This window comes from Littorina saxatilis, linkage group LG12 (genome assembly GCF_037325665.1).
Source record: "Littorina saxatilis isolate snail1 linkage group LG12, US_GU_Lsax_2.0, whole genome shotgun sequence".
In the NCBI taxonomy this organism is placed as follows: Eukaryota; Metazoa; Mollusca; class Gastropoda; order Littorinimorpha; family Littorinidae; genus Littorina; species Littorina saxatilis.
The window spans coordinates 41,675,612-41,703,411 of NC_090256.1; the positions used below are offsets into that span (position 1 = coordinate 41,675,612).

The window sequence follows — 27,800 nt, forward strand, 5'->3', positions numbered from 1 at the left end:
CAGAAGGCCTGGAAAACAAACAGACTAAGGCAACAGCACCAGGAAAGACCACCGATTAACAGTATTTCTGATGCACTGACCATCACTTCTGTGAAACCTTTGTGTCTGAGAAAAAGTGGGTATGGTTTAAAAACCGAATCTCACAATCCTAACACCAAGCTTGGCCACAAAGTTATGAAGTCTCCCGACAAGACTGAAACTGTAAAGGACCATTGCTTGGTGAGGGAGGAGAACCAAGGAGTATGTCTACCAGCTCGGAACGAGAGTTTAAAAACTTCAAAGCAAGCTACTTTTTATGGTTGTTCAAACTTGGCGACCATTCAGCACCCAAGAGCACAGTGTAGTGTTCCTTCGTGTAGTACTGGGTCCGATAAGGCCCAACAAATATTTCCAAAGCCATGCGGGTCAGGGACAGTTGTATCGGTGCCTCTGTACCAGTCATCTACAGAAACAGAATCTCCTGGTCTGGCAGAAGCAAAAACTTGCTATAAAAATGCATCTGTTCATAGAGATCTGCGCCGAGCAGATGTCTTGACCGCAAGCCAGGTTTGTGAGGGCTCGGTGAAAAATGTTGCAGGTGCATATAACACTCCCACTTGCGGAAAAAAACGCACAGGGCTAGGATGTGCTCGTATCAAAGTTCTATCCTTGTCCCTTGTGAGTAGACAAAGTCAGACTTCAACCAAGCGACAGAGAAAGGAAGAGACAAATCTTGCTCTAGACACATTGAGACCTTTTGTGAAGCCACAACCCAGTAAAGCAAGGCATGAAACGAAAAGAAATTTGATGTACACACCAGGACTTTCCATTGCTGAAACTTTGTCATGCAACAGTTTTGCGTCAGCCTCCCTCAAACCTACTGCGAGTCAGTTGGTTGTTCAAGGCAAGAGAGAGCTACTTGTGAAAAGTGTTGGCCAAAGAAGTCATGCGGCAGACAAAATGGACTGTTTTGTAGAAAAGCAGAGTGTTCTGAATGGAACATCAAATGCGTTTTGGAAAGAAACCACACCTAAAAGTTCTGGCGACAATGGAAGTAGAGAGTTAGTTAAGGCTCTTGTGGATTCAGAGACTGTTCTAGAAAATTTGATTGACACAAATGTTTATTTGGAAGACCAGTCAAACGAAAAGAACATTCCAGAAAACGCAGAGGACATGATTAGTATTCGAGACATTTCAGCAGACATAAAGAGTGGTTCAGAAGATCCTGTAAATGAAAAGAGTATTCCAGGAAATCGTGTGGACACAGATAACATTCCAAACATTCAAAATACTTTAGATGAAGATTCGGTTCTCCAGAATAACCCACCAGACATGAACAACCTTCCTGGAAATCCTATGACCAGGAACTCTGTTAGTGCTTCAGACACATTGGATATTTTTGAGGGTGTAGCTACTAAACCCATTCTGAAAGTTTCCTCTGCCAAAGAGAACAGCGATGAAAGCCATGTGAATACAAACCGCATTCCAGAAAATCCTATGGATGCAAAGAATACCATGGGCAATTCAATTGGAACTAATGACATTAAGACTGCCATCTCCTCACAATCATCACTTGAACATGTTAAGGAGGTGGAGAAAGACACTGTGAATTCTTCTGGCTTGAAAGAAACCATTCAGACTGAAGAAAGTTCACTTACTCAAAGCGTTACCTCACAAAATGTAGGTGACGTTGATAAGTCTATGATGGATTCAACAACTGCTAATAGTGGTAGCCTTGAACCAAAGCCTACAATAGGGGCTGTTACAGTTGATTCAAAAACTGAAACAAACATCAATTGTTCTGAAGACAAAAACTCAAATACATTTCAGTTGGAAACAACTAGTGACAAAACTATTGGCCTTGATGAAGCTGACAACAATGCTGCTGCAAAATATGCTGTTACAGTTGATTCAAACACTGAAACAAACAGCAATTGTTCTGAAGACAAAAGCTCAAAGAGATTCCAGTTGAAAACAGCTGATGATGAAAGGGTTGGGGATGGTGAATCAAACAACAGTGCTCCTGAACATCAGTTAGGATCTAGACAAAAGAGGACGCAGTGTACTATTTCAACAAGGCCCCAGGTCAATAGATATGCGCATTCAACTTCCAAAACTATGACCTGCTCTGCCAAAGGAGATGACAGAACCCCAAAACAGGTGCTCACAAAGAGAGCAGGCTTTGGCTGCTCACAAAACCTCAGGCAAAACTCGACCAAAGATAAAAAGCAAATGGAGGCGAAACTAAAAGATGACATTTATAAACAGACACAAGGCTCTGTTGGTGGGTGTCGAGTGAGATCAGCGCAACCGAACGTGTTCAGAAGTGTGGCAAGAGTTTCAGGCAAAATCAACCAGCGACGGTCCAAATCTGTGATAGGCATTGCTTGTAGCAAGGAACCTGCAAGGTAAATTTTCTCAAGATATGTTAAACATTTTTAGTTCACATTCAGGTGCTTATCTTCGCAGCTATGAGCACCAAGTGGTTCTCAGCCATTTTTAACAAATGCGAACTCATTCTTCTGTGAGAATTAGGTTTCTAACAGTCACCATTTTTCTTCTCTTAGGGGTGAAGCACGCTCCCTATCAACCGCTGCATCTTCAGGGGATGCCGGTCCGCTGGCAGAGAAGCAGGTTGTGTGGTTCACGGCGCTGTGGAAGCAGTGTCTGTCCAAGGGCACGGTGGACCGAGTTCTGCCCATCATGCGGCGGATGCCGTACCATCAGCGCCAGCAGCTGGTGGAGGTGGAGAGCAGCGACTCCGGCCCTATGCTGGTGGCCGCCTGTATGCTGGGCAGCGTCCACATGGTCAACTTCATGCTGGACGAATGTGGGGCCGACATCGAGAGGAAAGGTGAATTATGATTATGATTGTCCATTATTTTGATAAAGCTCAAAACTTCTGGGGACAAATGTGGGGCTGATATCAAAAGAAAAGGTGAATAAGTATTATGATAATCCATGATTTTTGTAAAGCAGAAAGAAATCCTGGAGACCCTGCTAAAAGCGGTGTACAATCAAGGTAAAAGCAAAATTAGTATACCGTACTTTCCGGGTGACAAGGCGCTTCGTTATACAAGACGCACCCCCTTCTTTTAAAAAAAAATTGTAATCCAGTCACCCATTGGACGCAGGGGGCCGATAGGGCGCACCAAAATGACCCAGTTTTTGCCATGAGAGGTGGTTCCCCTGTCATATCTGAGAGAGGAAACACTTCCTGCACCGGGGTCAGTGACCGGTCAGTGACCGACTTTAACTGAGTGAAAATATGTGTGCTCTGTGTGTGCGGCCAGATCAAAGGCATTGTGATAGCTGGGTGGCCTTGTTTATAGACACGACCTTCTTCCCAGGGGTCAGTGACCCAGTTTTTGCCATGAGAGGTGGTTCCCCTGTCATATCTGAGAGAGAAAACACTTCCTGCACCGGGGTCAGTGAGTTTAACAGAGTGGAAATCTGTGTGTGGGGCCAGATCAAAGGCAGGGCAGTACCTAGTAGCTGAAACATGCATTATCACAAGTTGTTTGACTGGTACTCAAGCGGTCTCTTTTATTTTTTTCGTATTTCATACACGGATTAGGCGCTTCGTTATACAAGACGCAGGGGTCGAACTCGAGGAAAAAAGTCGCGCCTTATGACCCGTACGGTAAATCAAATGTATCAACAATTTCATTTGAGATAAGAAAGTTTTCTATGTCTGTTTTTATGTTGTTCCTTCTCTTAAACTCTCTCTAATAATATTTATGTATGGTTTAGTGAGGTGCGCTTAAATATGTTTCAGGATTTGCGCCATATATTGATATCCGCATTATTATTATTATTTAAGATAAAAAAAACCTTTAATGTCCATTTTCATTTTACACAAACATGAACATTTTTCTTTTGGCACCACATCGCATTTCTAATAACACAAACACACGATCATTAAGCATAGTCAAACATGAATACACTACTAAGATTAACATTTATTATTATATCTATTTATTACCGTACTTTCCGGGTCATAAGGCGCGACTTTTTTCCTCGAGTTCGACCCCTGCGTCTTGTATAACGAAGCGTCTAATCCGTGTATGAAATACGAAAAAAATCAAAGAGACCGCCTGAGTACCAGTCAAACAACTTGTGATAATGTATGTTTCAGCTACTAGGTACTGCCCTGGCCAAGTTTCCTCGAGCTCTCAAGCCACCCAGCTATCACAATGCCTGCCTTTGATCTGGCCGCACACACAGAGCACACATAATTATTTCCACTCTGTTAAACTCGGTCACTGACCGGTCACTGACCCGGTGCAGGAAGTATTTCCTCTCTCAGATATGACAGGGGAACCACCTCTCATGGCAAAAACTGGGTCATTGACCCCTGGGAAGAAGGTCGTGTCTATAAACAAGGCCACCCAGCTATCACAATGTCTTTGATCTCGCCGCACACACAGAGTTCGACTCTGTTAAACTCGGTCACTGACCCCGAAGCAGGAAGTGTTTCCTCTCTCAGATATGACAGGAACCACCTCTCATGGCAAAAACTGGGTCATTGATCCCTGGGAAGAAGGTCGTGTCTATAAACAATGGACCTGGCTTTGATCTCGCCGGCTTATTTTCATTACCGGTATACTTTTTCAATTTTGGTGCGCCCTATCGGCCCCCTGCGTCCAATGGGTGACTGGATTACAATTTTTTTTAAAAAGAAGGGGGTGCGTCTTAGATAACGAAGCGCCTTGTCACCCGGAAAGTACGGTAATCACTGTCTTTTTTGCTTCACAGGGATGATCATTGTGCCAACGTATCCAGCCGACATCAGCTTCCCAGCATCCCCCCTGTGGTGTGCGGCGGTGTCCGGCCACGTGGAAGTGGTCAAGACGTTGATTCGCCACGGGGCCGACATCGGCTTCAAGACCAGCCACGGGTCAACCCCACTGCGCTCCGCATGTTTTGCATCTCAAGTTGACACTGTGCGTGTGCTCATTGAAGCAGGAGCGGACATCCACGCACCTAACCACACTGGCAGCACCTGTCTCATCAACTCTGTTCACTGGTAAGTTTTTGATGCACCCCCCTCCCCCTTTGCAAGACCTCTGACGGGGAGCAATGGCTTAGGGGTTAAGATGTCTATTCAGGTCTTGTAAAACACATTTGCTTGTGTGACAGGGTGATGCAGTAGTCCCCCTTTCACAGTAGCTACTCTTCACTGACAGAGTTGTCTGCCGGCCTCAAATTTGAGCTATTTATAGTAGCTCTACATTTGCTTTGGATCGGTACTGTAGGCAGTACACCTGTTACATTTGGAGAGCTGTTTGTGATGGGGTGTGGCTGCTGTTGTCTCCTGGTATGCTCTTGCAAATTTTCATCAATGCTTTTAATTTAGCCCAAACTCACTTCTGTGTTACTGGCTTCATTTGCCTCAAAAGTTGATTCGAGTGTTTCACACACTTGGTTCAACTTGTCAACCTGATTTGTAGAGAGCGTAGGGGAGTAGACCAGTGCCTGAAAAGATCTTATCACTGTGATTTTGCAGCCCAGAGCTGGTGCAGTTGCTGCTGATGCGAGGGGCGCACCCCAACGACCAAGACAACGCGGGGAACACGGCCCTGCACTACGCTGCGGGGGAGGGGCACCTCAAGTCTGTCAAGTATCTCATTCAGTTTGGTGGCGACTGTAGACACAGGAATCGCAATGGCGTCAACGTTCTGCAGCGCTGTGCGTCGAGAGGCTGGAAACATATCTGTGATTACGTCATCCAAAACACCCATGCCTTCAAGTATATTGAGGTTTGTGATACAGTGAAACACACCCCCTCCCCCCCCCCCCCCCCCCCCCCCTCTTTGAAGACTTCCACAATCTGAGAAAATCAGGTCTTAAAAGGGAGGGAGTCTTAAATGGGGAGGTCTTCAAATGGGGCTTCCACTGTAGTTGGGTAAATTACTTTTACTTTTCTTCTTTTGTGTGGTTTAAGCATACATGATGAGGATGCTAATCAGATGTGCTCAAGTTTGATCTGTTCATATGCTTTGCTGATTGATTGGAAGTGTGTGTTATGGGTATCAGAGTATTTATGGGAAGTTTTAGCCTCTGTGCCTGTTGTTTTTGAGCCAGACTCAATACAATGTATTGAGTAGACCAATGCCAGAAATAAATCCGTCTGGGTTTGTTTTGAGGAAGAGTTGTACCCCTGCAAATAGTGAGGTAAACACGTCGTCGTGTGACCACTGATGAGTGTTGGAAAGTGATCATGGTGGCACTGAACATTGAGCTCCAGTAAGCATATTTTCACAAGAAGAGTCATCGTATCAAACACACACTGCATGACTTGTGCATTTGAGCTCATTATTCTCTGAGACGATATGATCACGTGAGTCTTCACTGATCACTGGCATATGTGTTTGCCTCAAGTTTTGAAGGGGCGCGCAACTCTCCCATAGACAATACAACCCAAAAAAGCTTTATTTCCAGGATTCATCTATTGGGATTGCACTTAACACGTGAAGGAATGCTGTATTTTCCAGGTAATCGAAGCGTACGAGCTGCTTGGCTGTGGCTTTGTTGAGACGTTTGACAGGTACGACATGGCAGTTGAACAGTGGAGAAAAGCATTGATGCTAAGGAGCCACCTCTTTCCCAAAAGCAACATGAGGCTACAGAAAATCGCGGCATACAGTTACAGACTGGAGTTCTTCAGCCTTGATGAGTTGGATGCCATAGCGTCTGACCCCGACGAGATCCGCATGCAGTCACTGCTCATCACGGAGCGTATCTGTGGGGACACTAATAGGGTGAGGCTGGACAGTTTCAAGGTTTTATTTCAGCTCATCACAGGAGGCCCTCTTGGGGATGGGGATGAGGAATATGATTAACATATATTATATATTGCAATTACAACAACAAGAAAGGCATAGCAATTATTTAAACATCAAGTTAAATAACAAGAAGTATATTATATGGTCAGGTTAACTGCATACACACAAAAATGACATAAAGATAGCCGAGATGCACTCACAGGCAAACATAGCTGGACAAGCGCACACTGACACACACACACTATATTAGCGTCGTGCAAACTAGTGTATGTGTGTTTGTGTGTGGATTTTATTTAATTTTTTACATTTAGTTAACTTTTGACAGAAAACTAATGGACAGATATCTGAAACTTTACTTACAAATTCTTCCAGATGCTATCCCCACCGGTTTGGGGTTTTTTTTCTCTCGTTTTTTTTATTATTAATAAATGTCTGGTGATCGACATATCCAGCTTTTTGCAAGAGTTGAGGCAGCACTGTCATGCCCTAATTTTTCAGTCTACTATATAGCCGAGAAGTATGAAGTCTTTTTTGTTTACATGTGTATTTTATCAAACCAGTGACGTTATAATAAAAAAAAAACAAGAATGGTAGGTTATTGGAACGTTTAATTATAGACAAAACAAAACGTGACATTTATAGAATGTCGACCCAGTGGTCTTTTAAGCAGACAGACAAACACTGTCTTATGATACAAATAATGAACTTATCTCAAAATTGTCAACAAATCTTGCTTCAGATACAAGATACAAGAAGTTTTATTGTCCTCATCGATACAAGGAAATTTGGCATGTGTGTGGCAAGACATAATACACTGATACATAGACATTTACAAAACACAACTGAAGTTCAATATCAGCACATCCTTACGCAACATACCCACTACTTCAGACACACAGGCTACATGTGCCCCTCGGACGTACGCAACCCACAATTCACCCAGCCATACAGCTCCACATGCCCTTACTCATTCATGCAGCACTCTAGCACCCGGCCATGTACAACTCACACACTGTCACTGGAACCATCATACGGCTACATATTGCATTATAACACCCGCACAAACATTACAACCTCAAACATCGTACTAGATCTACAACTAACAAGCATACATCCACTATCATGCACCGAATACATCATCATACATTACATCATAACATATTGCAAGATGCCTGCGTGTTTGTCTGTCTGTCTACTTCTTTAGGTCGACATGCTGTACATGTAACACTTTGTTTTGTCAATATTTAAACATTCCGATAACCTACATGTACCATTCTTCTTTTTTTAATCTGAATTTTGGAACGCTAGCAGTTCCTCTGTTGTTGGTTTTCGGTGGTGTTAGGATAATTTTCTCTCTGTGCAAATGATGAAAATTGAAATGGTCTGTTTGATTTGCAGGAGCTGACGTGCCTGATGCTGTCGCGAGCAGGGCAGTACTTTGCCGCCTGCCTGTACCGGCCGTGCTTGGAGCTGTACAAGCACGCCTTCCACATACAGGTTACCTCCCTTCACCCGCTCAGCGCCGACCTGGAGTACACGGCTTGCAAGGTATGGTGTGTTGCACCTTGAACTCGGGTCCAGCCAAACTGGTCTTGACACTGTATGACTGTTTTGTTGTTACAGTGGAACCCCCCTTTTCAGACTCCCTCCCTTTTAAGACCCCCAATTTAAGACTCCCTCCCTTTTAAGACCCTGTTTTTGTCAGATATCCTGTTCATAACCTCTGTAAATTTACCCCCATTGGAAGACTCCCTCCTTTTTAAGACCTGATTTTCTCAGATTTTTGAAGGTCTTAAATGGGGGTGGGGGTTCTACTGTACAACTGATTTGACTGGTAGCTGAGGCCAAGTGACCATTTTCTGATTACATTCCTATTGTCTTGCTTTTCGGTTGGTACCAGCTAGGTTATAAAAATATGTAAAAATGTGAAGGCGTTTTGCAGGGACACAAGTGCTCTAAATGCATACCACGCATACAACATGTAAGTGAGAGTTCTGCTGATTCAATCTCCTTAGACCGGAGAGAAATAACAAGTGACTTTCATCTTCATGATAATCAAAGAGAATGAAAGTGGCTTGTTCATTTCAATACTTGTTATTCTCTCACTCTCAGGTGCCAGGAAATTGTTTTCGCGTAACTCTCACTTACTCTTGTTTCACTCTTACTTCCCTTTCATTATTTCTCAAATTTTTCATAAGCAGTTTGTTACAGTGGAACCCCCCTTTTAAGACTCCCTCCTTTTTAAAACCTTGTTTTCTCAGACTTTCTGTTCATAATCTCTGTAAAATTACCCCTATTTTAAGACTCCCTCCTTTTTAAGACCCAATTTTCACAGATTTTTTGAAGTCTTAAAAGGGGGGTTCCACTGTACTGAACATGAATGGCTTTGTTTGCAGTGCCTGGGTCTGATCCTAGGGTGTCAAGGACAGCTAGTGCACATGAATGGCTTTGTTTGCAGTGCCTGGGTCTGATCCTGGGGTGTTAAGGACAGCTAGTGAACATGAATGGCTTTGTTTTCAGTGCCTGGGTCTGATCCTGTGGTGTCAAGGACAGCTAGTGCACATGAATGGCTTTGTTTGCAGTGCCTGGGTCTGATCCTGGGGTGTCAAGGACAGCTAGTGCACATGAATGGCTTTGTTTTCAGTGCCTGGGTCTGATCCTGGGGTGTTAAGGACAGCTAGTGAACATGAATGGCTTTGTTTGCAGTGCGTGGGTCTGATCCTGGGGTATCAAGGACAGTTCGTGAACATGAATGGCTTTGTTTTCAGTGTCTGGGTCTGATCCTGGGGTGTCAAGGACAGTTCGTGAACATGAATGGCTTTGTTTTCAGTGTCTGGGTCTGATCCTGGGGTGTCAAGGACAATTAACATGGATGGCTTTGTTTTCAGTGTCTGGGTCTGATCCTGGGGTGTCAAGGACAGTTCGTGAACATGAATGGCTTTGTTTGCAGTGCCTGGGTCTGATCCTGGGGTGTCAAGGACAGCTAGTGAACATGAATGGCTTTGTTTGCAGTGCCTGGGTCTGATCCTGGGGTGTCAAGGACAGCTAGTGAACATGAATGGCTTTGTTTGCAGAGCCTGGGTCTGATCCTGGGGTGTTAAGGACAGCTAGTGAACATGAATGGCTTTGTTTTCAGTGCCTGGGTCTGATCCTGGGGTGTCAAGGACAGCTAGTGAACATGAATGGCTTTGTTTGCAGTGCCTGGGTCTGATCCTGGGCTGTCAAGGGCAGTTCGTGAACATGAATGGCTTTGTTTGCAGTGCTTGGGTCTGATCCTGGGGTGTCAAGGGCAGTTCGTGAACATGAATGGCTTTGTTTTCAGTGCCTGGGTCTGATTCTGGGGTGTCAAGGGCAGCTGGTGAACGCAGAGGGCAGGGAGGTGGCGTGCGTCAGCGATTGTCTGGAGGTGCTCCAGCTTCTGGTGAAGCTGCTGGACAAAGCAAAGGCCGCTCTGCACCTCTACCTCTCCACCACCCACCCCGACCATTGCCGGTGCCAGGTGTGCGACAGAGGGGGCACCCTGTACCCCAGCTACGTCAGGTGTGGCTGTCGTCATCACACGGAGAAGGGGCAGGAGACGTACTTCATCCTGCTCATGTACGCGCTTCACTTGGTCCGTCTGATGGCCGAATACCAGCAGCTGTCTGCGAGCGAGTTACATCGCTTCCGTTCCCTGGTTTACCACCTGATCAAGGCGGGTCATCGAACTCCCGCCGGGGACAGTTTGCTACACCTGTGCTTTCCCCTCTGCGACCTTCTGGGCACAGGAAAGCTGCAGATGCCGACGGTGCCTCTTCTGGAGACGCTCATAGCGTGTGGGGCTGATGCGGATGCTCTGAACGATTCTGGCGAATCCCCTCTCTTCAGCATATTCTTTGGCAGCGAGGAGACCCAGAAAGAGATGCTGTCTCACCCCGACCGAGAGAAGTGGCTTGGCTTGCTCTTGAAGCATGACGCTCACGCTGACAGAGTTTCCCTGAGTGGAAAGAACTTGCTGCAAGCTCTGGAAGTGGAAAACGTGTGCATTCTCAACCACGTCAACTTGCAGTGTCTTGCCGCGCGAGCCATCAAGTGCCATGACGTGCCTTATAAAGACACATACAAACTGTCTCCAGACCTCATCAGCTTTGTTGAGATGCACTGAACGCTTAGATATACAGTGGAACCCTCCGTTTAGGATCTCCAACATTCTGAGAAAACGAGGGAGTCTTAAATTGGGGGGTCTTAAAAGGGGGGGGGGGAGGGGGGGGTCCACTGTAATATCGTGTTTTTGGCTGTGATAGCTGCATGTGATCGGGATCTCCATTGACTCTGTTAGATTTGATGTGATATGTTATTGTTCTATTTGTGTGTGACTGTAATGGAGGAATACCGGTCAGTTAAAAAGCAGGAGATAAGACTGGTTTTGTTTCTTTCTTTCTATAAAGGACTTTTTATGTCTCACTTGTGTTTATATTTTTTTATTTATTTTTATTTCTTGTGTATTATATGTCTTTGCTTATCTTGCCATAATTTTGACAATCTGTGAATTTACTACTCTTTGCTTTCATTTGTTTTTTTCCAGAACAATTAACGTTTATACTGCCTAGAATGAAAGGTAATCTTAAAGAGCTTATCTTGTTTGAAGCGCCATTGTGGTGAAAAGGGAAAGTCAAATTTAGTTAATTGAACTTTTTTTTACATAAACAGATAAGCAATTAAGTGACAAACGTTTGGTTTGGTTTTGCTAGCTGGTTTGGTTTGCTTTGATGGAGCTGCGAGGGGTGAGATATTTATTCCTTCATGAAAGTAGCCTTTAATTTGTTTATGTTTATGTTTGTGGTTGTTAAATTTAGTCAACCTTTATTGTTTGTGCAAGTGTGTCTGCCAGACACGCAATAAACATTCCTAGATTTGGGCAAGTGAGGTGAGCTACAGTGGAACCCCTCTTTTAAGACTGCTTCCCTTTTAAAGGTCCTTGTCAACATTTGTATACAGAAATTGACATTTCACCATCAAAATGCTGAGTATTCCTTAAAAAAAATCAAACATACACCCCCCTTCGATCAGACAGGACGAGGCCTGGGTAGCCGTTTGTAAATGTATTGTAGTATTCCAGCGTAGTATGATATCCTTATTTTTTCTTTTTCTTTTTTGCTTTTTCTTATTCTTTTTGTTTGACCTCAGTTGCATGCAGGCTGCTTCAACCTTACTTTTTTTTTATTTTTATTTTTTTTTATTGGCGGGGAGCATCCTTCTTCATTGGTCTTCCCGCAGTGGGGCACTGCGGTTATGAAATTAAAAGCCCCTCCTGTTTTTGGAACCGCAGGAGCTTTCTAGTTTGCTGTTAGGTAGATTTTTGGTTCCTCTTTCCTGTCATGCTCTCTTTTTCTTCATGAATTCTTTTCTTTTTTCTGCCTTCTTGCTCATTCACCTGTATTTTTTTCAAAAATCTCTTCTCTTGCCGCTTGTCTCGCGATTCATGTATAGTTTAATCTGTTAGTGTTCTGATGTAAGTCCAGCAGTAGATAGGTTAAGCCTATTTTAACATACTGGAAACTGGTAATCTTCCAGTAGGTATTAATTTAGTTTTACTAAAGCCTGCTGGGACACAAGTAATGGGTTAGTGCATTTGTAAACAGGAATCGCTTGACAAGTGGCCCCCTTCATCCCCCCCTTCCTCGTCCTGATATGGCTCTGCGTAGTCGGCTGGACGTTAAGCAACAAATAAACAAACAAACAAACAAACAAAATTCATTGGTCTCTTTTAGCAAAAATAATACCAACATTTCTTCATTAAATATAAAGTAGGATTTCCTTATTTGACAAAAGCCGAGGGCAAAACTACTCTCGAATACGTATCGTGCATTTTGTTCGTTTAAAAACATCGTGGACAGCGCTCCAATACCCAGTGTCACACTGCTGCTGTCATTGTGAGGATGTGACAGCATAGTGACTTGAACCTGATTGGTCAATATTTATAGGCAAAGCACATGGTCCAACACATAGCAGACATAAACATTGGAAGTGACACCTATCACTTCCCAAAAAACAATAAAAAATGTCCTTATATTTTTTGCTCTATAACTTTTTTCCCCATGGTTCATTCATCATCTGACATAATTTTTTAGCACAATTAAGCGGTGGGATTATTGACAAAAAGCGAAAATGTAGACCTTTAAGACCCTCTTTCCTCAGATTTGTGACCCTCCACCACGGAATGAGTCGCATGTCACCTCGCGCTGTTCTGTGCTAGACTTAATATAAGTCCGGGGGGTGTCTGGTAACAGTGTGAGGGTCACCTTAGTCACAGGCTTATAACTCAAACAGTTTTCGCTCTTTTCTAAAACGGTTTTCACCACTAGATAGAACATTAAAAACTCTTTAGGAAAATGTAAAAATATGAAAATCATGCAAAGGTGACATGCGACTCATTCCGTGGTGGAGGGTCACATTTACTGTTCATTACCTCTGTAAATTTACCTCCATTTTAAAACGCCCTATTTTGTAAAGACGTGACTTTCTCAGATTTTTATAGGCCGTAAAAGGGGGTTCCACTTTATCATGAGTGTGTATGTTGTGAATTGAATATGTGAGTGCTAGTCCCATAAGTGCCATGCAAATAATTCTTTTGTCTGTCAAGTTTACAGGTCTCATGTTTGAGTTTGATTCGTTTTTTGATCATGCTTTTTTTCTGTGCAACTACATCTAAGGGTGTCATGTTTAAAACTCTCTGGAACTGTCTTTTTTTTCCCCAGAGATATTTGTAAATCTTGTGATTTGTGTCTTTGTTGTCTTGTCCGTGTCTGTGGCTAAAGGGACATAATGCAAATAATCGGCAAATTAAAAATTAAAAAAACAAGAAAGGTATGATATTGGAACGTTGCATTAATATGTTACGTTCACTAATCTTCTTTCTTGTTTTTTTATTCTGAAATTTGGAATGTTGGTAGTCTATTTGTTTTTGGACTGCAGGCAAATGATGTTTATGTTTGGACGCCCATAGTGTACCGGACTGCAGTTATCTATAATTTATTTTCGGGTATATGCATGCAGATGTTTCAACTAAAAATGGTTAGTGAGTCTTAGTACTCATCCGTGTCTGTCCGACAATATCACAGAGGAAAAAAATGTGCTAAGTTGACATCATATGAACCCCCCGCGGGTTAGGGGGAAGAATTTACCCGATGCTCCCCAGCATGTCGCAAGAGGCGACTAACGGATTCTGTTTCTCTTCTTACCCTTGTTAAGTGTTTCTTGTATAGAATATAGTCAATTTTTGTAAAGATTTTAGTCAAGCAGTATGTAAGAAATGTTAAGTCCTTTGTACTGGAAACTTGCATTCTCCCAGTAAGGTAATACATTGTACTACGTTGCAAGCCCCTGGAGCAAATTTTTGATTTGTGCTTTTGTGAACAAGAAACAATTGACAAGTGGCTCTATCCCCTCTCGCCCCTTTCCCCGTCGCGATATAACCTTTGTGGTTGAAAACGACGTTAAACGCCAAATTAAGAAAGAAAGAAATCACAGAGGAAAAAAATGTGCTAAGTTGACATCATATGAAGGAATACGTTGTCATTTTCAACAGATGATTTGCATCTTCAGCTTCGAGAGGGGGGACCGAGTGTTATCAATCGGATGTTTGCGAATCAACTCTTTTTTCTTTAGAAAAAGAAACTGTAATGTCATATCTTAGAGGTCCGTCATCTTCTACCCAAAAAGAAAGTTATGCTTTTTATGATTTATACATTTAGGCTCAATAACTTATTGACAATGTCAGACGATTATTCAAAGTTTAGGACATGGTGAAAGGTGTGCTTCGGTGCCATGCAACAATTTAAGATTAAGTGTTGGATTGGGGGAGAGATTGGTGGAGAGAGTGTTGTTTAAAGCATTGTCTTTTTGAGCCATCGTTCAAAACATGAAAGATTTTCTGTGATATTTAATTTGTCAGTTTTTAATTAAACTGAATGAAAAGCACAATCTGTTCCCTTTACTTCTTGTGTGTGTGTGTGTGTGTGTGTGTTTTGTTTGCCTCCAATAACATAATCATCACTATCACTGTGAAGTAAAAGCTGCATTCATTGCAATTAAACAATGACAAAAGCCAACCAATTAATATACAAAAAACGTAAAACTTTCTTTTTGAGTTTTCCCGTTTATTAAGTGTGAGACAAAAAGGAACAAATCACACACAAATCACATTTGTCAACAAGATTTTAAAAACAAAACCAATGTAAAAAAAATAGTGTTGAATTTTCCTCACATGTACATTCTGCAACATTTTAAAGACAGAATTTAAGCATGAATATTGTACTGTAACGTGATTGTAGTGGAAGGGGGGGGGGGGGGTGGGGGATATCATATCACGTTGACAACTGTCAATTTAAAGAAAAAAGTCAGCATCATATATACACACATTTCATTTTGTTTCATACTTTATCGTCCGATTCATAGAATTTGGGTCGCTCCTCTTAGTGAAAGCCTACAACAACAATAGTCGCGCTACCCAGGTGTGTGTGTGTTTAGGTGTAATCAGCCGCCTTCACTTGTAGCAGAATGACCGAGTTTTTTACGTGCCACAGAAGTGACACAGAGATGAGATATGGATACCATTTCTTATTCATCACAGAATGCTGACCAATGACCGTCCTCGCTTGGATTCGAACCTGTAAACTAAGAATCACAAGTAGCTACCAGAACCACCACCCCCCACCCACAGTATACTGAGATCAATTGAAATTAGAGTACATAGTACTTACTGCACAACCAATACGCCAGTACTAGCATAGGATCTGTGTCAACATTAAACAGTGAAATTGGCAAGCCAATAAATCACAATTAACCATTTAATCCTTCCACTGTGTAAATATTGCAATATTTACACATGTATCACATATATATATACAAAAACAAAACTAGCGGGACTACCGCAATTCACAGCAGAACATTGAGAAACGAATGAAGAGATCATATAAAACCGTACACCTGTCGTACGACCAATTTGAAAGTAAAAACAATTTTTTTTTAACAATAATCAAAACTTAACAAGGAGATGCATATCAGAGTGCTGTACATAATACTGTAAAAGCAAAAACAGGAACAACAACATAACACGCAATTGTATAACACTCGATGTAGATGACACTGAAAACAGCAGTCAAAATACTCTTTGGTTTGAGATAAAGCTTGGGAAACCTGAGAAGACAATCAACGTTTGTCCTACCAACACAAATAATGTGCCCCACCAATACCAATAATTTGTCCCACAAACACAAACAAAGAACTGCAGGCTTGATATAAGCAAATTAAAGTTCTCTTACAACAGCAACAAACAAATGTATAACGAAATTGCACAATACATGCACATCATACCAAAATAACAATCGTCAACACATTCTGAATGAGATAGGCTTGATTCTAAAAGAAACAACAGAAACAACAATAACAACAAGCTAGCACTGAGAGTACAAGAAAAACAATATCTCTCCTACCTCCCCCCCCCATCTACCACCACCCTGACCCCACCCACCCACCCACGTACCCTACCGGATGCAAACAAGCGAAAAGTCCTGTTCCAGTGAAAGTTCTGTAAAGCGCTTCGAGCTGTGGAGAAGCACTATATAAATGTCCTTTAATATTATTATTATTATTATTATTATTATTATTATTATTATTATTATTATTATTATTATTTAAGACCCTCCAGTTTTAGACTCCCTTTGCTGTAGGACTTCTTTTTTCTCTGAATGTTTGTACATAGTCTCAGTAAATTTACTTCTATTTTAAACCCCCTCTCTTTTCAGACGTAAGTTTGTCAGATTTCTGAGGTCGTAAAAACAGAGGTATTAACTGTGCAATGCGCAGATGCGGGAAACAATAGTCATCAGAGATTTCTCAATGAATGGCGCCCATGGGCCACTAAGCACAGTTCTCATCTGAAATTCTTAGTAGTAGTAGTAGTGGTAGGGACTGGATCGGTATCCATATAAGCCTCACAGCTTTTTTTTAGCGTCCCATCTCATTATCAAATTTGTTGTAGGTCAATTATATTAACATGCTCAAAATCGTTTACTCAATATCAATTATCGTACAAATAAAGTGACTCAGTCATAAGTTTTTGTATGTCCAGCAGATTTGTGAAAGTGTTAATGGTTTGTGCATTTTTAACAACGTCAGACAGTGTGTTCCTTTAATGCTTTCCTATATTTCCTGCTTCTCCCACTATACACAGAACCCCAATCCATCCCAATATAGTTCTTTGAAACCTTCTTTCACTAAAAGCAATATAATAATAATAATAATAATAATAATAATAATAATAATAATAATAACTGGAAATTTTTAAGTGCCTAACCTATGGCTCTAGGCCCTTTACAACAGAACATTTGCAAAATAGAACAATTAAATGTACAACCTTTCTTCAAGTTTCATCGAGACATTTTGAACACAATTGCTGCTTTAACATTTGTACAACATTCATCCACCCAGCTCACCTCTCTACTGATTTAATTCACAGACTTAGACATAGACAGACAGAAAGCCCGGTGTCACGATTTCATCTTTCGCCTGTGTACATATTTCCCCCTCGACATAATTATACTCAAGACTGAAATGTTGTTTCCTGGTAAAATTAAGAAGTGAAATTATGTATGGACGAAAAGCATGTCAGTTTCTTGCATGTGAAGAAAATTGGTGGTAAAATTTAATAGATTTTACCCCCAAAATCGAATTCTTCGAAAACGTGTACTGAGTAGGGCGGGGATGTAGCTCAGTCGGTAGCGCGCTGGATTTGTATCCAGTTGGCCGCTGTCAGCGTGAGTTTGTCCCCACATTCGGCGAGAGATTTATTACTCAGAGTCAACTTTGTGTGCAGACTCTCCTCGGTGTCCGAACACCCCCGTGTGTACACGCAAGCACAAGACCAAGTGCGCACGAAAAAGATCCTGTAATCCATGTCAGAGTTCGGTGGGTTATAGAAACACGAAAATACCCAGCATGCTTCCTCCGAAAGTGGCGTATAGCTGCCTAAATGGCGGGGTAAACTTGTGACGGTCATACACTGACGTAAAAGCCGCGTGGGAGTTTCAGCCCATGAACGAACAAACAAACAAGTGTACTGAGTGGTTATGTCCCTTGAGTAAGAAGGAAAACATTTTAAGATTAATCAAATTTCTAAATTAAATAAAGCAATTGGTTGGACAAATTTGGCCCCATGAATGTAAGGTACACAAGGTCGCTCATCAGTACTATATCGAAGGGTGTTTTTTTGTTCAGTGTAGAGTTTATACTAGATCAACGAGGCCGAGAAGCGAAATATCGACATGGCGAAAGATGAAAACGTCACACCGGCGTGCGCGCGCTCACGCGCACACACACACACACACACGCGCGCACACTGACGTACACACACACACACACACACACACACACACACACACACACACACACACACACACACACACACACACACACACACACACAAACCATATCAGTCGGCGCTAGGTATACGTATACGATCAAGCTGGTCCCTCCTATCTTTCAGGCCATGTCTGCAAAGATTCAAGCCAGCTCAGCTTCACTCGTATGTCCAGCTAAGACATTTACAACGGTTCTTCTGTAGGCCACACAGTGTTTTCTGGCATTTCAAAAAAATCACGTATCGGTTGCAGACGAGAGCGAATTTCGTATCCTTCTCTTCCACGTTGCACTCACTGAGCGCCTTCAGCATCTTCTCTACCGCCTTGTGTGAGTCACGGAGCAAGATGTAGGCTCTGTCGCGCTCCTTCGAGCAGTCCTGAGGTTCAGTCTCGCTGCACGCCTGCATGACAGTGACTTTCCTGCTACGGAACGGACTCGTTTTGGTCCTGGTATTCTCGTGGCCGAGCTTGGAGTGAAGGTCATTCACACTACTCTTCACCGTTAGCAGGGCTTTCAGGGTGGAGTTGATTGTGAACCTATTGCCGTTATCTTTGTCTTTGACCACGGGGACGATGTCATTGCCGTTGAGTTCCTTATCCTCCACTCGCTGCCTGATCTCCTGCAGGATCCTCAGTGACGCCTCGATCCACGTCAGCCACCACGTCATCTGACCCAGCAGCTTGAACTAGAAAAGGATACGACAAACATTCGGTTATAAAAAAAAAATCAAAATAATGATTAGATATACTTAAAAATAGAGCAACAAAATAAAATTTGTTTGCAACAACTGCATAACCAGGCTGGAATAAACGAACTCTGTAATAAATAACTCTGTTGGCTTTGAAGAGGCAAGTTGTGGAAGAGTGAATACTCGTGCTTTTAATGAGGCTTTCAACGCGTGCTCCTGTTCCAAGTGTTTGGTTTAAACATAAGTTTATTTTAACAAAGGTTACAATCATGACATATATACAAAGTTCACAGAAACAGCAACAAGCTAGAAGCTTATAGTGGTGTTCCAAGTGTTTCAGACACACCCCTCGCTAGAGACTGTCCATCAATCAATCAATCAATCAATTTGAGGCTTATATCGCGCGTATTCCGTGGGTAGTTCTAAGCGCAGGGATTTTTATTGTTATTTTTTTCATTTTATGCAATTTATATCGCGCACATATTCAAGGCGCAGGGATTTATTTATGCCGTGTGAGATGGAATTTTTTTTACACAATACATCACGCATTCACATCGGCCAGCAGATCGCAGCCATTTTGGCGCATATCCTACTTTTCACGGCCTATTATTCCAAGTCACACAGGTATTTTGGTGGACATTTTTATCTATGCCTATACAATTTTGCCAGGAAAGACCCTTTTGTCAATCGTGGGATCTTTAACGTGCACACCCCAATGTAGTGTACACGAAGGGACCTCGGTTTTTCGTCTCATCCGAAAGACTAGCACTTGAACCCACCACCTAGGTTAGGAAAGGGGGGAGAAAATTGCTAACGCCCTGACCCAGGGTCGAACTCGCAACCTTTCGCTTCCGAGCGCAAGTGCGTTACCACTCGGCCACCCAGTCCACATCAATGGTATGTGGGAAAGTTTGACACACTAAAAGCAAGAGTATGTACACACTCTTTCACAACCCATACAAACAGAGTTATTACCGAACATCGTCTATTGCAGAGAATCAACTGACATGGTGATTGAAAATTCACCGCTTAACTGTGTTTATCTAGAAAAAAAAAACAGGCGAGGCAAAGATTTGCTTCAAATCTCCGAGGGGTACATCAAAATGTAAAACACACAAAAGTTACACTCGTTAAGCGTATGCTCCTCCCTGTGTGAATAATCATGTCCACCTCCACACATCTGTCCCGGCTTTCACATGGAATAACAGCATCCTTCCGCTTGGACATGTACCTAAACTCAACAGCCTGGCTGTATTCTGTGCAGACTGGGATTTTTATTTTGCTGCCGTTTGAGTTCGTAAATTGACACAGGTGTCATTTATAAAAATCAATTCAACGACCAAAAAAACTTTTAAAAATCCGCTCTGCACATGCTGTAGATCTATAAGAACCAGGCTGGTGCTTTTAGGCCTGTGTTCAAGTGTTGAGATGCTGTTATCTCGTGTGGTAGTGATCATGAACGATTACACAAGAAGGATTGTACCAACAACTACAATGTCAATGAAAAGACAAGGCAACGATTTATTTCAAACTGACTCCGAGGGGTATATGAAACCATGTTCGCACAAACGAAATATGACTCGACGTACCCTTGAAAACAGGACTTCCCTTCTTTGAGCTATGTGACATCAGCGGCCGATTGAAACTAATATATACTAATAAGGCATCTGTCTAATACTACAAAATAGGCATGTTTAAGAGCGTTCAATCGTTGAAAATAAAAGGAACTAAACTTAAACAATACATAGGCCTATGATTAAGTGCTGTTTGTATTTTAGTTTTTACCAAAATATAACATTTTACACAAATCTTACTAGTGCGATCTCGGGGAATAATGGCTGTCTCGCTGTCTCGATCTGTGTAAAATGTCATACTTCGGTCAGAAATACAAATAACGTAAATTTTGCCGAAACCAGCAGGAAGCAAAAGATAAGAGGAAGGCAGTTGCTTACCTCTTTATCGGAGGATAGCTTTGTTTCGTCCTTGGGGTTGAGTTCCTTAGTCCCATATCCAGGATACACGTCATCGTTGCCGTCCTTCGACTGCAACAGAGAAAGAGAAATGTATACGATGTGACAGGGCAATAATTTCCTTTCTGTTTATCTATACTATGACATTCGAACACACAGAGTGAGCCGAAATGATCTTGAAACTGAAGTCTACACGTGTATACCGTAACCCTCATAAATATTTTCGGGTTGTAACCCCAGCTCACCCCTCCCCCCCCCCTCTCTCTCTAAACCGCCTCTCTCCCTCTCCCTCTCCCCCTCCCTCTCTCTCTCTACAGCGCAGTGACGGGTTCTTAGAGGCTTATCAAGAAAAACGAAAATTAGAGGGAATGAAATTCCTGGCTCCCTAAAAACAGATAGGACTTACTGACGATATCACAACGGCAAAAAGAAAACTATAATTGCCGCGACAGACCACATGGCTGTGTATCACACAATCATTGTTATAAATTATGATGACATGAAGTTGAAAATGTTCAGTTAGGCCTACGTGCGCTTACACAAAGAAACCTCTCTCTCTTCTCTCTCTCTCTTTTCCTCTCTTCTCTCTCTCGATCTCTCTCTCTCTCTTTCTCTCTTCTCTCTCTAGATCCCTCTCTCTTCTCTCTCTCTCTCTCCTTTTTGCATTGGAATGAACTTTTAGCTGAGCGGTCATAGTGTAGGCTTGCCATGATGTTAAGAATGTTTCAAACAACACATTTTTCAACTGCGGCGAATACTGTAACGCGAAGAGGTACTTTCTCCCCATTAATTCAACTTTCGGTTCTCTTTAAAGTTTACACACTGGCAGTCGAAAGAAAAAACACAATTTAACTAATCGAGAAAAACCTACTGAAAGCAACGAGACAGAAGGAGACGAATGATCAAAATAAAGACAGATTAAAAATAATAATGAAAGATTGTATAGCGTGAATCACCGAGTAAATACCTATAACATTATATACGAATAGAAATACACTATATCAATACAATCGCACCTATACATTTTAGCAAATAAAACTAAAGAAATGAAATAAAAACAATAACATTACAAGTGAAGTTAGACGCAGCTTACCTTTGCATCGACGAGCTCTTTGAGTGAAATATTCAAAGAGTCGAGGTCGGCGAGAGTTGCTTGCAACTGTTCGTTCACATCTGCTGTGCTTGTTAATTTGCCGGTCAGTCCGGACGGAATCAGAGGGCGTATTTTAAATCGCTTCACCTTCTTTCTTGCTTCTGCTGTGAGAAGCGTTAGCGCGCACAAAACGACGAGGAGCACTGAAATAAATTTAAAAAATATCACAATAGTTGCATGACTGAAGAGAGACGTAACTGCACGGTTTGTACACATTTAGCATTGATAATGACAGCCCATTCATGAAAATTAAAGTGCCGGCCTAAAATTAAACATGTGGAAAATTCCTCTCTGTCATTAGGCCTACATTAAAAAACGATGACAAAAATGTGTAAAGTCGCCTAAAAAAAACACGCTATGCGGCTGGTGCGGACATAAAATCACCGCCACCACCGTGACCACCACCACTCTCTCTCTCTCTCTCTCTCTCTCTCTCTCTCTCTCTCATTTGACACCAGGCAATAAGGGTGTTAAATCACACAATCTACAGCAAGCTTTTGCTTCTTATTTTTTTCAAACACGATGAGGTATCAACTAACACATATATCAGTTCACCAGACCAGAAAGCTAAAACGTTGATGAAAGACGCCCATGAAATAACATTATCCACCAATAAAAAAAATTTAAAAAAATAAATGTTCACTTCACGCTGAAAAACAAACAAACAATGCAAGTTGTGATTGCATACCACCAGAAATTAAGCTTTAAAACGCGACTCGTCTTCAGTTCTGGACTGTTCTTTATTTATTTTAAAAAAAAAGTATTAATTGACCGAAGTAGGTTATATGAATAATAAAGAGCGCACTTCGACCGAAAGTGGACGTTGGATAAACAGTCATCGCGACTTTTCTTGGCTCAGTCAAGACCTCATTCACAAAACGAATGATATAATGTGGACTCTGAGCCCTTACACTAGAAACAGCTGAGTATATCGACAAAAACGCTGTTGTTTTATTTCGAGTTGACACTCGAAAGTAATATTCTGATTCTGGCGCCTGCGAAATGAGAGCCAGTCAGACCAACGTGAACTAAAAAGGCTTAACAGGATTCCGGGAAGAAAGGCTATAGCAGCGGTTCTTGGAAGTAAGAGTAGAGTAGCACAGTGTCGACTATTGTCACGGGTATAAGGAAACATATTATTAGGTAATACGCTCTGGTGTATGCAAATGAAAAGAACGGCTAAGGTTTTTAAATGATTGCTTCGAGAAAAGCTTAGTTAAAATCAGTTTAGTTTAGTTAAAAACAGTTTAATTTAGCTGAATTCAGTTGAGTTTAGTTGCAATCAGTTCAGTTTAATTCTACTAAAATTTCTTTTTTCTTACATTTTAGTCGTTAAATGACTGTCGGGAGCTGAAAAAGGAAACGTCACCCATGCACCTCCGGTACATATTTTGAAGTCGCCTGCCATAGCAGAGGCAACTAAGAGCGATCACTGCAGATTATACCATACCTGTAAAGTGTTGGAAAAGATTCATAATTGTTTGTTCGACTGAGGTAGACTTTGTTCAACACTGTGCAGCAAATCGTGAATAAAGAACCGTGAAGATGTGCACAGCTTTACTGGTTGGGATGAATTGGTGTTCATACTTGAGATGCAGTCCGTTTTTATACTATTTTAATCGGAACTGTGTATTTTCCAAGCTGACGGTCAGTGAAGATTCCTTTTTTCTCTTGTGGGCAGCGCTGCGCTGCTTAAAATAGATGTTTCGGGTACATGAACGACTGTAATGTAAGCTGCAGAGTACAAAAAAAGAAATGCTCCAAAAGGGAAAAACCTGTCCGGCCCACCCCCTACATCCGTTTCAGTCTCAGCTGAGTAATTAAAAAAAATGTATTACACAAAGGTCGTACACGAGGAACTATTTACCCAGTCAACCTTAAAAACCCTGCAATGATAGAAGGGGGTGCATCCCCCCCCCCCACCACCCCGACCCACCCACCCCCCGACCCCACCCCACCCCCAAACACCCACCCACCCACCGACTCCTACCCCCACCCCCCACCCATTACCCCCACTTCCTCCCCATCCTTTACACTACCCGCGGTGTGTCCCACCGTCGCGATTTCTTTGCTACGTTAAAGGCACACTGCTTCCCGTGAAAACAAGTCGCCTCACCGTCTCAGATCTGGCCAGGCTTTTACATGGGATAAGACCATTCCTCCACTTGGTCACATACCAAAAATCAACACCCTGACTGCTTGCTGTGATGAGTTGGAATTTTTTATGAATTTATTTCTAAAAAGACGCTACTACTGCCTTTAATAATAATAATAATAATAATAATAATAATAATAATAATAATAATAATAATAATGGACATTTGCTATAGCGCATAATCATATATATGCTCAATGCGCTTTCACAAAATCAATTCTTTCACAAAAATACCAATGTGCAAAGAGAGCACCCAGGCTGTTCAATTTTGGTATGTGACCAAGTGGAGGGATGGTCTTATCTCATGTAAAAGCCTGACCACATCTGAGACGATGAGGAAAACTGTTTTCACAGGTAGGAGCGTGCCTTTCAGTCCAGTAGTAGTGGTTTTACACACGACTGGCTCAGCAACGCACACGCGCCGCCCTGGCCTCAAGAGAGCCGCAAAAAGATTGTACATGTAGGCTATTGGTATTGACGCGCATTTCATTCACGACGTGACCCTGATCCGCTTCCGCTTTCTGTCTAACGATAGCCTAGCATTTTGCCCACAAAGCTTTGTGGTAGGCCTATTGTGAGCACAATGATAGCCTTGCTGCTATCGTAAATATGACGTCAGAACGCTCCGTGTTGGCGTTGTGATGTTTATGTCTTTGACAAAGATGAGATATACGTTATTTGTATTTCTGACCAAAATATCACATTTTACACAGATCCACAGAGTCATTGTTCACCGAAGCCGCGCCAGCGTTCAAAAATGCAATTACATGTAATAGTTTCGTATCGATCCATTTTAGTCAGAATTCTTTTTGTTTATTCATTTATTACATAGATCGAGACAGTCATTGTTCTCCGAAGCCGCGGAAGTCGTCAACCTACGTATATAATATACAAAAATATAAAATACGAATAATATTTATGTACCGATCAATTTTAGTCAGAATATCTTTAGTTTATTCGTTTGTTTACGATTGTACCCACACAAGCTTGCGCTGTTTTGTAGTCTCAGCAAACCGTCTAACTATGGGTTTTAGTCGGTCTCCGACGCAACAGGGCTCACAGAATGGATATCCGGTGTGCAATCCAAACACACACCTACAACCTACACCTACAAGTGATACGTTACATGCAAAACAAAACAAACAAACCAACAAGCAAGCAAACAAACAAAAATAAACAAATTAGCACTGAACAAAAATTAGCACAAAATTTTAAAAAAAAAGTGTCTGTCAAAGTCCCCAGTGAAGAGGTCAACAACATACGACATATTTTACAATCTCGGCAATGCTTCGATCCGGAAGGAAATAACATTGGAAACGTTCCTGCTCGGCACCCAAACAATCTCACACTCTTCCTCTTCGCACGTTTAAAACAACAACTAGATGAGAGACAACACAATATACCTCTAACAAACAAACAAAAAGAAGAAAGGGAAAGAAAAAAGCCGAAACTCAGATACATGACTCTTGCTTGCGTGCTTCCTTGCTTGCTTGCTTACTTGATTGATTGATTGATTGATTGATTGATTGATTGATTGATTGATTGATTGATTGATCGATTGATCGATCAGTCGATATAGAATTCATGTATGCATTCATATTTTAAGATTGATATGTTAAGTATTTTTTCCCGATTCCAAAACATGTTACTCAAAGGGATTTCCCGAGAACTAACTGTTTTACATCGCCTCGGTGATAAAAACATCAAATGACAATAACTTTATATAATTAGAACTTGTGAAGTCTTAAAAAACTAGTTCCGGCAACAGAAGCTTTAACAGCGATACAATCAACATCTCCGCGTCGTACGGAATGCAGTGTCCACATTTGCTGCAGATATTGATGTAATTAACTACGTATGTCACGTTTACGGAGCATCGTCGAGTGCACGAACAAAGTTAAGGTGTGTGTGTCTTAATTAAGATACAACAAATACCGAACATCCTTCCAAAGCCTTGACACGACGGGAAGCGGTTGTTGTCGGGACCTAGGGACAGGGAAGCCTTTACAACACATATTATTTCAAATCTACCGCACTTTCCATCCACATTCTTTGTTCCAGGCAAAATGCAGCAAACCCTCCATCCCTATTCCTCGTCAAAGGCAAAATACAGCACACCCTCCATCCCTATTCCTCGTCAAAGGCAAAATACAGCACACCCTCCATCCCTATTCCTCGTCAAAGGCAAAATACAGCACACCCTCCATCCCTATTCCTCGTCAAAGGAAAAATACAGCAAACCCTCCACCCCTATTCCTCGTCAAAGGCAAAATACAGCATACCCTCCATCCCTATTCCTCGTCAAAGGCAAAATACAGCACACCCTCCATCCCTATTCCTCGTCAAAGGCAAAATACAGCATACCTCCCATCCCTATTCCTCGTCAAAGGCAGAATACAGCATACCTCCCATCCCCATCCCTAAGTTCTTCGTCATAGGCAAAATACAGCTTGCCCTCCATCCCTATTCCTCGTCAAAGGCAAAATACAGCATACCCTCCATCCCTATTCCTCGTCAAAGGCAAAATACGGCATACCCTCCATCCCTATTCCTCGTCAAAGGCAAAATACGGCACACCCTCCAGCCCTATTCCTCGTCAAAGACAAAATGCAGCACACCCTTCATCCCTATTCCTCGTCAAAGGCAAAATACAGCTAACCCTCCATCCCTATTCCTCGTCAAAGCCAAAATACAGCATACCCTCCATCCCTATTCCTCGTCAAAGGCAAAATACAGCACACCCTCCATCCCTATTCCTCGCCAAAGGCAAAATACAGCACACCCTCCATCCCTATTCCTCGTCAAAGGCAAAATACAGCACACCCTCCATCCCTATTCCTCGTCAAAGGCAAAATACAGCATACCTTCCATCCCTATTCCTCGTCAAAGGCAAAATGCAGCACACCCTCCATCCCTATTCCTCGTCAAAGGCAAAATACAGCACACCCTCCATCCCTATTCATTTTCAAAGGCAAAATACAGCACACCCTCCATCCCTTTTCATCGTCAAAGGAAAAATGCAGCACACCCTCCATCCCTATTCCTCGTCAAAGGCAAAATACAGCATACCCTCCATCCCTATTCCTCGTCAATGGCAAAATACAGCACACCCTCCATCCCTATTCCTCGTCAAAGGCAAAATACAGCACACCCTCCATCCCTATTCCTCGTCAAAGGCAAAATACAGCATACCCTCCATCCCTATTCATTTTCAAAGGCAAAATACAGCATACCTTCCATCCCTATTCCTCGTCAAAGGCAAAATACAGCATACCCTCCATCCCTATTCATTTTCAAAGGCAAAATACAGCATACCTTCCATCCCTATTTATTTTCAAAGGCAAAATACAGCATACCTCCCATCCCTATTCCTCGTCAAAGGCAGAATATAGCATACCTCCCATCCCTATTCTTCGTCATAGGCAAAATACACCATACCCTCTACCCCCATTCCTCGTCAAAGGCAAAATACAGCATACCTCCCATCCCTATTCCTCGTCAAAGGCAGAATACAGCATACCTCCCATCCCCATCCCTAAGTTCTTCGTCATAGGCAAAATACAGCATACCCTCTACCCCCATTCCTCGTTGAATTCAAATTCAGTACACCCTCTTTCCCCATTCTTTGCTAAAGGCAAAATACAGCATACCTCTATCTCCATTCCTT

At 42.2% G+C, this 27,800-nt stretch overlaps 2 protein-coding genes across 2 annotated transcripts; one reads left to right on the forward strand and one right to left on the reverse strand.

Annotated features, from left to right (window-relative positions):
* The first annotated feature begins 398 nt into the window (after positions 1 to 398).
* On the forward strand, positions 399 to 10,964 carry LOC138983098 (protein fem-1 homolog A-like). Its single transcript, XM_070356505.1, has 7 exons — positions 399 to 463; positions 2,547 to 2,833; positions 4,738 to 5,008; positions 5,489 to 5,741; positions 6,477 to 6,743; positions 8,166 to 8,315; positions 10,090 to 10,964. Exons 1-7 carry the CDS (start codon positions 399 to 401, stop codon positions 10,909 to 10,911), a joined length of 2,115 nt encoding a protein of 704 aa, XP_070212606.1. The 3' UTR covers positions 10,912 to 10,964.
* A 6,865-nt stretch (positions 10,965 to 17,829) lies between these two features.
* LOC138983099 (uncharacterized) lies at positions 17,830 to 26,594 on the reverse strand. Its single transcript, XM_070356506.1, has 4 exons — positions 26,539 to 26,594; positions 21,280 to 21,286; positions 20,808 to 20,897; positions 17,830 to 18,852 (listed from the first exon to the last, which is right to left on the reverse strand). The coding sequence occupies exons 1-4, from the start codon at positions 26,592 to 26,594 to the stop codon at positions 18,325 to 18,327; spliced, it is 681 nt and encodes a 226-aa protein (XP_070212607.1). The 3' UTR covers positions 17,830 to 18,324.
* Positions 26,595 to 27,800: the final 1,206 nt, after the last annotated feature.